The 13,548-nt window shown below is 37.2% G+C and overlaps 2 protein-coding genes across 2 annotated transcripts; both read left to right on the forward strand.

The window, feature by feature from the left end:
* The first annotated feature begins 6,754 nt into the window (after positions 1-6,754).
* LOC110812860 (F-box family protein) lies at positions 6,755-9,621 on the forward strand. Its single transcript, XM_022039735.2, has 5 exons — positions 6,755-7,202; positions 7,298-7,471; positions 8,105-8,267; positions 8,357-8,495; positions 9,241-9,621. The coding sequence occupies exons 1-5, from the start codon at positions 6,961-6,963 to the stop codon at positions 9,300-9,302; spliced, it is 780 nt and encodes a 259-aa protein (XP_021895427.2). The 5' UTR covers positions 6,755-6,960; the 3' UTR covers positions 9,303-9,621.
* A 1,099-nt stretch (positions 9,622-10,720) lies between these two features.
* On the forward strand, positions 10,721-12,998 carry LOC110812857 (small multi-drug export protein). The gene is made up of 2 exons (XM_022039731.2): positions 10,721-11,468; positions 12,059-12,998. Exons 1-2 carry the CDS (start codon positions 10,939-10,941, stop codon positions 12,471-12,473), a joined length of 945 nt encoding a protein of 314 aa, XP_021895423.1. The 5' UTR covers positions 10,721-10,938; the 3' UTR covers positions 12,474-12,998.
* The last annotated feature ends 550 nt before the right edge of the window (positions 12,999-13,548 follow it).

Consider the following 13,548-nt stretch of genomic DNA (forward strand, 5'->3'; position numbering starts at 1 on the left):
TCATCAGATCCATAAAGATTTTTGGGGCATTGGTTAGCCTGAATGGCATGACCAGGAACTCATAGTGTCCGTACCTGGTTCGAAATCCCGTATTGGGGATGTCTTCTGTTCTTATCTTCACCTGATGGTAACCTGATCGTAGGTCTATTTTAGAGAAGACCTGTGCATCCTGCAGCTGATCAAAGAGGTCATCAATCCGGGGAAAGTGATACTTGTTTTTGATCGTGACCTTGTTCAATCCTCTGTAATCAATGCACAATCTCAACGTTCCATCTCCCTTCCTTGCAAAAGTGACTGTAGCACCCCAAGGGGACACACTGTGTCTAATAAAACCACTGTCTTGCAATTCAGTGATCTGTTTCCTTAGCTCTTCCATCTCAATGCGGCTCATGCAGTAAGGAGCAACCGAAATGGGCTGGGTACCTGGCTGTAGGTCTATAGTGAACTCGACTTCTCTGTCCACTGGCAGACAGGGCAGTTCGTCCAGAAACACATCTAGAAAGTCTCGGACTACCGGAATCTCTTGAATACAAATTTCCTTCTTGGACTTGCCTAGTCAGAGAAAACAACAAGATTAAGGCACTAGAAGTTAAGAAAACTTGTCATCAAGGAATACGTACTGAATAATTTTATTAATTTATAAATGGCTCCTCGTTAAGAGGATTAAATACAACTTTCTTGTTAAAGCAATCTATGGTGGCGTGATACGCCGCTAGCCAATCCATTCATAAGATTACATCAAAATCCTCTGTGTCTAACCCTATCAGGTCTGCCCTCAGTTTCCTATTTACTATCTCCACGGCACAAGCCCTATAGATAGCTTCCCCTAGTAGTGTTTCACCCCTGGCAGTAGACACAAATAACAATGATTCAAGTTTATCAAGTGATACATTAATTTTGGAAGCAAAAGCAATGGAAACAAAAAGTGCGATGCACCAGTGTCAAATAAAACATGAGCAATATGGTCACAGATAGTATACATACCCTGTACTATATCCGGGTCGGTGTCGGCATCCTACTGGGTAAGGTTGTAAGCTCTGCCCTAGATAGGAGACCTCCCTTGATTCTGGTTCCTCGGGCATTCTCTGGCATAATGCTGGGCACTGCCACAAATGCGACAAGTGTTGTTGAGGCGGTAGCAGGGTCGGTCCCCATGATCTCTGCTGCAGTGTTGACAGATTTTCCCACGTGCTGCCCCTAGAGCCTGAGGAGGGGCTTGGATGGCTGGTCTGGGCCTCTTATTTGGTTGGGCAAGCGCAGTAGGTGCTGGCCTGCGGAACGGAGCTGAGGGTCGGGAACTCCCTCCTGGCTGAGGACGGGTGCTGAAGCTTTTTTCCACGATCTGTGCCTTTGCTAGGACTGCTGAATATGTCTTGAGTTCCAGTACTAACAAGTGTTGCCTGATCTCTGGGCGGAGACCCAACTGGAATCTCCTGGCCTTTCGGCCCTCATCCATCAATGTCTTCGGGGAGTATCGGCCCAGCTCTAGGAACTTACGAGCATATTCTGATACTGTCATGTTTACCTGAACCAGTTGAACAAACTCCGTTTCCTTTAGGCGTCGGAGGTGCTCAGGGAGATACTCCGCATGGAAGGCCGCTAGGAACTGCTCCCAAGTGACTGGTGTAGGCAGGGTGGTATGCTTGAGCTCCCACCAACGTCCTGCTTCCCCTACCAGCATGTAGGAAGCAAGGGCAGCTCTCTACTCAGGAACTACTCCCAAAATCCTTAAAGCTCTCTCAGTCTCCGTCAGCCAGTACTGGGCCTCTTCAAAAGAGGATCCCGCTGCAAAGGTGGAGGGGTTCAGTCTCCTGTACCACTCTATGTAGCCCGGGTCGATCAAGGAAGGAGCGGGGTCCCGTGGAGGAGGGACTGGACCCGGGTGGGGATAGACTAGGGGGTCCTGTGGTGGCACCTGCTGATATGCTGGGGGCACTGGGTCGTGCTGCGGCAGTGGTGCCGGGTGGTACTGTGGAGGAGCAGGCTCGTGCCGGGGTGGCTCGGGATCAGCCTGCTGTAGTGGAGGCTCAACTTGCGGTAGTGGATGAGGGTCGGGTAACTCCCTCCTCTCCCCTCGCCCTTGCTGGGCAGCTATGAATCCTTCCATCATCTCATATAACCTGTCTACATCCTCCTGAAGTGAATTATCCCGGGCCGCTTGGTTTAGTGGGGGTCTTCCTCTCCTTATCTCTCTGCACCTGCATTTCATGAGGAATGGTTGAGTAACGGTTTATCGATGAATATTTCTCTAAGCATTATTATATAAGGGATAGGTCCGAGGAACGCGGCTCTGATACCAACTGTAACGGCCCCGAAAATTTAAATGAAATATATGTATTAAAAATGTCAAATGCGGAAGCGTAATAAAATTTTTTATTAACATCCCTTACACAATAACCAAAATGTACTCAAAACATGAAAGAACAAACTAACTAAAAGAGATACTCGAGATAAGAACTATAAGTATAGCTATGGAGTCTTTAGGCGTCCCCTTCGCCGTCTTCATGCGGAACGGGCTCAGGAACAATGTCTTCCTGATCTGAAATGGTTAAATAAGGAATGAGCTACACTAGTCCAGTAAAGACATCACACTATCTCACCGCCACGGAAGTAAAGGTGGGTAGAAAACAAAAATGACCAATGGAGCATAATTTATAACGAACTCGTTTATTAACATAAAAACCTTTACTGTCCACTTACCTCGGTGAGATCCATGAAAACAACATATGAAAAAAATAACCTTATAATATCATGAAATCATACACACTTTATAACATAACATATATCACACATTTACATTTCAATCATCAGGAAACAGATTTCCTCTTTTACCAGCCTACTAGTATCCCTGGGGATCCATAGGGGGTCCCCGCTACACGTGAACCATTAACATCTACAACCTGATTCCAGGGCTGTCCCCATACCCCGTCCGGTATGAGCGCCAAAACCATGAACCTCAATACCCCGTCCGGTATGAGGGTAAAACGGGCCGTCCCCATACCCCGCCCGGTATGAAAGACCACGTTCCTGGTAGGGTTCCCTATGGACCCGGTCTGTCCACCATCTCCCAGGATATCTAGTCAGGCTGTCCACATTATCCACTTATCAATTCATATAATATTTTTGCCTTTTTTCTTAATCTCAATCATCCAATCATACAAAATATGTAAACTAGTAATTGACACCAAATAAGACAATACAGTACCGGGTTCACCATAATACAAACCATAATAAAAGAAACCATAGTTCATGCATATGAGACCATAACATAATTACATCAAACATCATGCTGCATTTAATACTGAAAATTAAATCAAATAATAACATACCAACACTGTATCAGACTCGAGCTACATTGGCAACCTCAATCAATTATACATCTATAAAGTCACACAGTACAGTTTAATTATTTATTTAGCTCTAATACCGTGATAGAAAATAGGGTGATGGGTCCTTACTTATTTCGGGGTCTGAAATAGACTCTACAATGCGCTTACGGGCTGTCCCTAATTTTCCTGAATTTTTCTCGAAAAACTAAAAAGCACTACCGGTACCTGCACGTGACCCAAAAAAATCCCAAATCAGACCTAGGGCCCCTTTCGGCCAATATCAGAATTCCGGCACGGCGGCGATTCACCTCAGGTTGGCCGTTTTCGGCCACACTTGCATCGGTCCCTATGATAAAACAGCCCTAGGGCCCTCGGTGGGCCAAAAAATCATGAAAAATCGAGACTTACCGGTGGTGGTGCTCTCGGGTGCGGCGGCTCCTCCGGCATGAGTCGCGTTTTGATGTTTGGCTCCGATCAACATGTAGAGAAAAGAACGGTGATCACAGTGGTATAAAATTTGCATCGAACGGAGGCTGGGAAGGGCCTCATCGGAGGCAAAAACCGAGGAGGGACGCGGCAGTGTCGCTAGGCTTCGGCTGGGTTTTTCGGCCGTTTAGCGGGTGGTTTGGCTTCGGTTTGGCCATAGGCGGACTCAGCATCGAAAAACGAGTAAGGGGGAGAAAATTTATCTCGATCGGCGGTCGGAAACTTCTCTGGTGCGGCGGCGGGTGGCGGCAGCCAGCTCCTCCGGCGTCTGGTTCTTCTTCTCTGGCGAGGCACTGGCGGCTAGGGTTTTTGTGGTCAGGTGTGGGTGGGGTTATTTATACCCTTTGCCTTTTAATCTCAACCATCCATCAAGATTAAATATGAGCCGTTCGATCGCGATTTAATTGGGATTAAATCTGGGCCGTCCATCGCGATGCAATCTGGGTTGTCCGTGCCTGATTGAATCTGGACCGTCTGTGCGCGTGAATCTGGGCCGTCCGTGCTCACGTTTGATCTGGGTCGTCCGTGCGCGCGGGAACGGATCTGGGCCGTCTGATCGCACGCACGCGGATCGCCCACGTGGCCCGTTCCCTGGTCAGCGTTGCCTTGCCACGCGGCGGGTCCTGGTTGGCCGGGGCTGCTGACCGTGCCGCTGACATGGCTGCTGAGGTGGGTGCTGATGTGGTACAATTTTTCTAAATTGCGTTTTGACCATCGGTTTCTGATTTTTTTGCAAAAACACCCATAGAATCTAAATTTTCACCCCTTTTTTCCGAAAATAATTTCAATTAAATCCAAATAATATTTTTACCCAATTTTATCATTATTATTATTTTTATTTTCATTAAATTAAATAAAAATAATAAAATAAAATTTTATTTTACTTGGGTGTTACACAATAATTCTCATCTTTTTAACTTCATAAGTATGAATTAACTTTCTGTAGTTAATTGTAACTGGTTTCATGGTTCTCTTACAAGTAATGAGCTCATCTTGGGGTTATGAAAGGTGAGTTTCATGTGGATTTAGTGTTTGCTTGTTGAGAAGAGATGGTATTAAGATTTCTTGTTCTATTTTTTATTTTGACGTGTTTCTTTTTCAGTAATTAGTATTATACTTGAGCTAATTGTTCTATAAACTTAGAAAAAAATATGGGAATGACTGAATTATGGATTATTTTGTGTATATTATAGTTTTAATTCTTGATGATTAGATTTTTCATAGAGCTTTGAATTTGGACTTTTTTTACGGAAAAATTAAGATAGTCTTAGACTATATTTCTTTTTTAGCTATATCTATTGGGCTTGACCACTTCCTTATATAGTCATTAGATTGACTGTGCTTCTCAGGCTTTTTTTTGCTCCACAATCTATAGTGTGGACAAAGTTAAAAGAGTGCAAACAAGGATTATGCTTTTAAATAGGTTATAGGTTCCAATTTACTTAGTGAAATTCACTTGGTTGATGATTTTAGTCTTTTCATCAATTAATATAGGAAAATGGTCTTTAGAGTAAGGTAACTATTATTATAACTACTTGCTCTGTAGGTCACATTTATTATATTTTAAGAACAGTAAAGTGAGTGAATAAGATTTTAGGGTTGATGAGTATGAGAATTTATCCATGCATGTTGGTATAGTTAAATATTCTATTTGATAAACATGAACTTTTTACATTTATTGGCTTTTATTGTTGACATTTGTTGCATAACTTTTATTAAGATGTCTTTTTGTGGTAGTAGCTCTCGCACAAGAGCCTTCTCTTATTTGGTTCTTTCTTTGATATTATTAATTGTTAGCTCTAATTTTTACAAGTTATTTTACTAATTTTTTTTTATATAATCAACTCACTAAAGTATGTTGTTGATCCATCAACAAGGGAATTAGTGGAACATTTATGAACTATTTGGAGTGAGTTACGAAAATGTTAGCCTTATCTCATTTTAGTTTTTGGATGGTAATAATCTACCGGTGGGAAATCTATAAAGAAAATAAAATGTAGAGTATAACTTGAAGATAGTGTTGCTCACGGAAGCTAAATATGAGGACAATAAGGACTTAATAAAGTTAAGTTTGTTTAAGAAAAAGAAGGAAGAAATAGGTGCAAACAAAAGATTCAAAAACTATAATAAAGAGAATAAACACTACTAGAGAACAAGATAAGCTTTATTTTATATATATTTTTAAATTATCAAGATAAATTTTACTTAAAAAGAGAATTTAAATATTATCTAAAAATTATTTATAACAGAAATCATCTCCTCTTTTAAAATAGTTATAATTTGCTTACCCTAAATCATAAATACATTACTTTTCATGTAATGCATTTAGTATATGTAAAATTAATACATGATAGAGCTTTATATTTGATAATTTACCAGATATAATTTTATCAAACAAGTGCTTTAAATAAAACTATTTTAATTGTTTTTTAACTAATTTCCTTTTTATTTTTTTTTTTATTTTCACCGTTTCTCTCTCTCTCTCTCTCTTTTATTTGTTCTTCTTGTTGGAAAATATGTAAATTATTATTTTTTTTATTATACTTTAACTATATAACGTGTAACAAATATAAAACGAACTATTTAAAAAATAAATTTGAGTTTACTCTGCACTCGATGTATACATGACTTACTCGTTAAAAAATAATGTGAGTTTATTCTATATTTATTGTACATGTGAGTTCGTTCTATGCTCCAAACACGTATAAAGGTTCATTTTGTACTCGTAACACAATATTTAAAGTTTGTTTGTTTTAGCAATATTTAGAATTTATTTTATACTCGTGATACAATATTTAAAATTCGTTTTGTACTAATAATACGATATTTAGGGGTTTATTTTGTACTCGCGATACAATATTTAAGGTTAGCTTTGTTCTAACAAATAGTATTTAGGGTTCGCTATGTACTACCGACACGGTATATAGGGTCTCATAAAAAAATGGTATAGTATTTTATGCTAATATTCAAATTAACGAGGCAGATTGAGCATTTCCACCCATTCAACCTTGTGAGATTGTTCATCCCATTGCCCCACCTCACCATCCGGGTCGGTTACCCATTCAACAAGAAGCCAATGGCAGCTGACGTTTAAGAAGAAGGCTAAATGGACTTTTGAGGAGAAAGAGCGCAGAAGAGCAGAAGGATGGACATGCGGCCGTTCAGTGCTAACGATCTACCAGACGAGATATGGAGAAGAATACTGGATATCGGCGCCAAAAGTTCGATTTTCACTTGCAAAGATCTTTGCTGCATTTCAATCTCCTGCAGACGCCTTCATCGATTGTCCAATGAGGACTCCCTATGGTCTCGATTACTTGCTGATGATTTCGCTCAGGAAATGCTTCCCTGCTCTTCCTCCTCTCCGCGATCCCTCTACAGAGTCCTGTACTCTCTCCCTCTCTCTATCACTCGCTATCTCTGTCTCTCTTCATTTGTCTGTTTGTATGTATGTTTGAATTTGTGAGTGTGGTGGTGGTTAGGTTTGAGAAGGATAGGAAAAAGAAGGAGGCGGCGGAAAAGAGGAGTGTAATGAGGAAAGAGAGTCAAGTGTTCGAGCACTTGAGGAGGATTGGAGAAATCGAGCTGCAATTGGAGGCGGAGACGAAGAGAATGAAGGCTGCCGCTGCTGAGTATTCGAATTTGCGCAAGGCCAGGTAATGTTATTAATACGTTTTCGTACGTGTCTGTAGGTCCTTGTATTTGGTGTGTATGTGAAGTAATTTTGTAGTGAGAAGGGATTTACAGGTTTGTGTATGAGAGGGTTTTATGTTGTTTCGTAATCTGCTGATAAATCATAATTACTTATATGGAAAAGTTGAGCTTGTAATCAGGAGTCACATTTTTGTTGGTAAAAAATAATAATAAAAGAACGACTTTGGTTGACTGCTTTGTGGATTAAATGGCTATTTTCCCTTCTCCTTTTAAGATTTTGTAGAACGGTCTCACTGATTGAATTTTATTTTTTGGGTATTTGCTTTCTTGACACATGCTATCTGAGAGACAGAGTAAAGAATCGCAAGTGGGTTTTCCTTTTTGCTTAGCAAAAATGAAATAGTTGCTCCTTTTTGTTATATGCAATCTGTAGTCTATCAGCATATGTATGTTTGACTAGTAATTGTCTTATAGAGAATTTGAATAATCTTGGATGCAAATTTCGTGTCCATTTCTTCTGCTATTTCATCTCTGTCCTGAACTTGAAGTGCTATTTAGTTCTTCAGTGAGTTCAGCAGGTTTTTTTGGTTAACATTTTTAACTTTTCGGTTCTTATGGGTTTGTTGGTCTCTCAGGCAAGCATCAGTGGCTTTAAATGTATGGCAGCCGGAGATCATCCGCAGTAGACAAAAGCAAGTAGTAGAACAAAATGTTGTTCCTGCAGATGCTCGGCTGCACACACTTAAGATGGAATTGAAACTTTGCAAGCAACAGATAGCCTCTTTCACAGAAGCCTATGTGTGTCTTAATCATATTAGTACTTCTATCACTATTGAGCATGAAAATTTTGACGTGTGCATAATGCTTTTCTATGTATATCATGACAGAGAGACTCAAAAGAAAAGCTTGAAATGGCAAAGAAAGAGTTGCAATCCATGAAATATCATCCTTTAAGAGATCATAACCAGACGAGCATTTCAGACAGTGAATGTAAAATCAAGAAGAAGTTCAAATCAACCGTTAAGTGTAAGACTCTTGAGTTCTTTTCCTGGCAATATTGAATGAAAGTTTAATGTCTGAAAGAAAGGAGATGTTTTGGCTTTTTCTGTTTTCCTCTTCTGGATGCATTTGACTACCTACCTGTATTGTTAGGGGTTGTAAATATCAGTGTGAGCCAACTTCGTTTGTGCATATATTTGTTGTGTTCTTTGCTTCAGAAAGTTATGCTTGGATGCTGTATTTGTTATGAAGGCTATCAAATAGTGTTCTAAATTAGTGCTCTAAATTTTTTCCACACAGTTTGTGAGTACCTAAGAAATTATAAGTAAGAGTTTGTAGGCTTTTGTAGTGGTGCTTTTAGAAAGCTGCTGGCCCTTAATTTTCTTGTAGAAAGTTTAAGTTCCATTAAAAAATACTGTTCAGGATGCCATTGTTGATAGAAAGATTGAATTACCTCTTGCAATTTATAAATTGTAACCTCTATTTCTTATGAATCACAATGCTCTCTAATATTTTCCATTCATTTTTTAACTCTTGCATTGTAGCTCAAATTCTTTTGTAATTAATTAAGAATTTTATAATTTCATTATGTCAAGTAATATATAATTTTAAAATTATGTAATCTGATTGAGACTAATCAAGTAGGATAAACTCCGAAATACTTGTACTCTATTGATAAGTTCTGTATGTTTCCATCTACTTGATAATTTTATGTTTTGTTCTTCTTGGGGCATGTAACTGACGTTACACTGTCCTGTTTATGATATTACAGTTCCGGTGAAAAAAGGATCAGAAAACTATGATACGGATGACCTACATTGGTTGCCATATTGAAGCTGATGTATTATCTTTGCAACTGTGAGCTGCTCATCATTCTCCTGGTATCCTTTGTCGAGTTGTTGGTTGTTGTGTTTGCGACATATAATGGAGCCTCTTGCGGGTTTCAGAGACCATTACTACTTGTTCTTTTTAACTAGTTCAGGTGTTAAGTTGTTTTCTTCACAGAATAATTAAAACTGATAGGCTATTTAGATATAATCACTAGGAAGGAGTGTAAGAAAGGAGATGAGAAGGCGATGCCTTCAAAATATTTAGGTACTTGGATGTTGAATGTATTTATTTGCTTCGAAAATCTGTTACTTTTATGTTTTTATTCTTTTTTTTTTCTGGGTTTTACATCTTTCATATATAATATATATATATATATATATATATGCATATGTCAATCTAAATAGTGTTAAGAGTTGGTGATGGTACTAATATGAGATTTTGGCATCACCATTAGTGCTTTGATGGGGTACTAAAAATCCTTCCCTTCTATTTTCTCAGTTGCTAGGTTAGGCAAGAACTTCAAATAAGGGAACTTATATATATATATATATGTATGTATACATCTATATTAAAAGATTCAGCTATATTTTTAAATCATAATTTGTTCTTAGAGTTGATTTATAGTGTCTTTAATCTTATTATTGAATTGTGTTTTATACAAATTAGACTCTGGAAAATTTATCCAGCCAGCTTATTTTATAGCAATTGGGGCAAATCAAGAATAAACTAATGACAAGGATATCTCTAACTTTGATAAATCCTCCAACTTTTGTCTCCTGATATATATATATATATATATTACTTAATAAAATTTAATTTATTTACATTATAATAATTTTAGTTTGCAATTATAATAGATTATTCTATCACTAAGTTAAAAATTAAATAAATTATCATTATAAAAAATATTCCTGCATTATTTCCATCAATCTCATGATAACATAAAAAATTGTTAGATTAATTTCATATCTTAGTCAAAATCGATAAATACTAATTAAATTTATTATAATCCACAATACTACTAATACGCTAATCTTATTATTATTATCGTAATATTTTTAACTTAAGAATTTAAAATTAATTAATTATTTTGTAAATTTGAAATACAAAAACATATCTGAATTAAAAACTTTAAAAGAAATTATTCAAAATCCCTTAATTATTTTATAAATCCTCCTAATCTTGATAATACAAAAATGTATACAGTTGGGTTTTACTAGTAAAATATAAAAATAAAGAAATTATTTTTTATAAAAATTATATATGACTAAGATATGAAATTTAATTTACCAATTTTTAAATAAATGACTTTTAAACCTATTTATTTTATTTTATTTTTAATTTTGGAAATTTACACAATGACCTTTTGAATAATTAATTAAATAATCTTAAAATGTATCCATTGAAAAATTAAAATCCCAATTTCCATACGCCCCATTGGCTAAACAACAGTTTTCTACCTTTCTCCTTCCTTAAGCCTCTGCTTCTGCTCCACCTCTTCTCTCCAATTCAATCCAGCTACTACCTGCATTCACGAAATTGTCGGATATATACTCTTCCCAGAATCTTCTCAAACTTCTGTCTTCATGACTAGAGCTCGACACTGATCTTATCCTCCCCATTTCCTCCAATTTCATCAATGGCGGCCTCTGTGTTGGCATCGACATCGCCATCGCTGCCGACGTTATCTTCTTCTGTTAGAAAAACCTATCTCAGAAATCTTCAAAACCCCACTGTGTTTCCTTCAATCTCCGCTCGAATTCCTCCTCTCAAGTCAAAAGCACTTTCACCAGGCCTTCCTGTTCCTCCTCCAACTTCACTGAAAGCGTTCCGTTCAGATGGGTTTCCTGGTACGTCTGAGGACACAGAGATATTGGCGCCATTCTCGGAGGAAAACCCTACTAAGTTTGTCTTCTGGGTTTTGTTTTGGGCTTCTCTTTCTCTTGTTTGGTTTGCTGCATCTTCTGATGCTAATGCTGCTGCTGATTCTCTCAAAGCTTCGAGTTTTGGGTTCAAGATTGCTACAAAGTTGAGAAGATTGGGGTGGCCTGACCATACTGTCGTCTTTGCACTTGCTATGCTCCCAATCATCGAGCTTCGTGGTGCAATACCTGTTGGTTACTGGATGAACCTCAACCCTGCAATCCTCACTCTCTTTTCTGTTCTTGGGTTAGTTCCATTTCCTTTCTCTTTTTTTTTTCTCCCCTTAAAATTTGATTAATATTACGTTAGTAATTACATATTCAACGATTTGGGTGCTTTTTCTGTTTGTCATTTGCAACTTGAGAACCATTAAAACTATTCTTCCCTGTTCTTATTTCTCTTATACTTTCATTACTGTACTTTAGTTTAGGGAAAATTTTAATTTAACCCCTTATTGGCATTCAATTTGAAACTTGTGATTCTTTTGAGCAAGTCATTGTTCTTCGTTCAAAAGTTAGTTAAACTCACAGTTTCCTAGCTGCATAAGAGTAAAAAAAATCATTAAACACTGTACTTGTTGAAGCAGCTAGTCAACAAGTTTTGGTAACATCTGAATTACGAGATAGTAAGTTATAAAAAAAAAATCAAATATGTTTTAGATTACAAAATTCAAATGGGTCAAACTGAAATCTGCTCTTTATTTTTTAGATGATTTGTATTTAGGATTGAGGTTAAACATGTGATTAGAAGATCATATCCATGGTTGTATCTAACTCTACCTGGGATAATTGATATGAGATTGAATTTTGACGTATCTTGGGTCCTTGACTCTGTAGGAACATGGTTCCTGTACCCTTCATTATACTTTATCTCAAGAAATTTGCTTCTTTTCTTGGGAAGAAGAACCACTCGGTCTCTCGTTTGTTTCACATGCTATTTGAAAGTGCAAAACACAAGGCTGGTCCTGTCCAGGAGTTTCAATGGCTTGGTTTGATGCTTTTTGTGGCTGTGCCTTTCCCCGGAACAGGAGCATGGACTGGAGCCATCATAGCTTCTATCCTTGACATTCCATTCTGGTCAGCTGTCTCAGCAAATTTCTGTGGTGTTGTATTGGCTGGATTACTGGTGAACTTGCTGCTGAACCTTGGTCTCAAGTATGCCATTCTTACTGGTATTATCCTCTTCTTTGTCTCCACTTTTATGTGGACTATCCTTCGAAATGTTAAGAAGTCTTTGAGCTCATATAATTGATGGTATTGATGGCCTACTTCTCTATCATCTTCATTTCCACCCACATGTTTTTGCTTGTAATGCTGCACAAGTTTACATATGGGTTCTTATGGTTTTTTCAGAATTTTTACCCGTTTCCCTTAGCCAGGACATAATTACATTATTAATGATGATGGTCCTTTTCTAACCATGAATCCAAAGCATCTCTGTCTTGTAAAAATTCCGTATCCTTGAAAAGGAAAAACAAGGAACTTAGTAAGAGACACTTTGTACTACTCGAAATGGTACCTTTTGTCATAAGCAAGAAGAAAGTAAAAGACTCAAGTATGTTAAATGGAATCAGAAATTGTTTAGTTCCTTTTTTGGCTCGGTTTATGTTGTAAGTACTTGTAGTTCAGTACTGTATCTCATGATACAAGAGTTGAGTTAAACTAGCTTTGGGGGATCAAAGAAGAAGATTCCCAGTTTTTGTGTTGGCTATATAAATTCTTCCTGGTGCTACATAGTTGAATAGAAATGGCTAATCATTATGGTACAGTTTATTCATTCATGTTCTCAGAGAGTTTTAACTTGGAATTGGCTAATGTTTTGAATAGTTCAAGGTTAATTATTAATAACGTAATATATGAAGATCCTACTCAATTTTCTAACAGAGATGATACTAATTATTTCTTCATTGGATGGTTGATATTTCGAGGATATGAATTTAAGTCAGTTTGTGTATTTTGTATGTACTTATTAGAAGGTTATAGTATTATTGATTAGCTCGTTATTGATATGCAGGCACCACATAGTTAAAATTTATGAATTTTTACTTTTTTTACCATGTAAGATATAATCTATTTTACTCATCTTATATGGTAGGTTTAATGTTAAATACTAAACTACTATTTAATTCAATAGTTAGTACGTCAATTCTTTTATACGAGATTGTAAATTTAAATATACAGTGCATTTGTGTAAGTTCTTATTTAGAAATTATTTATGCCGTGTTATGATTAGTGTCTTTAAATTTTTATTATATTTTTTCATCAATCAGAGTCTCTTTACTTTTTTTGTATTTTGATATTACAATAGTAAAAAAATAATTTAACCG

This window comes from Carica papaya, chromosome 6, assembly GCF_054855325.1.
Source record: "Carica papaya isolate Zhongbai chromosome 6, ASM5485532v1, whole genome shotgun sequence".
Taxonomy (NCBI): Eukaryota; Viridiplantae; Streptophyta; class Magnoliopsida; order Brassicales; family Caricaceae; genus Carica; species Carica papaya.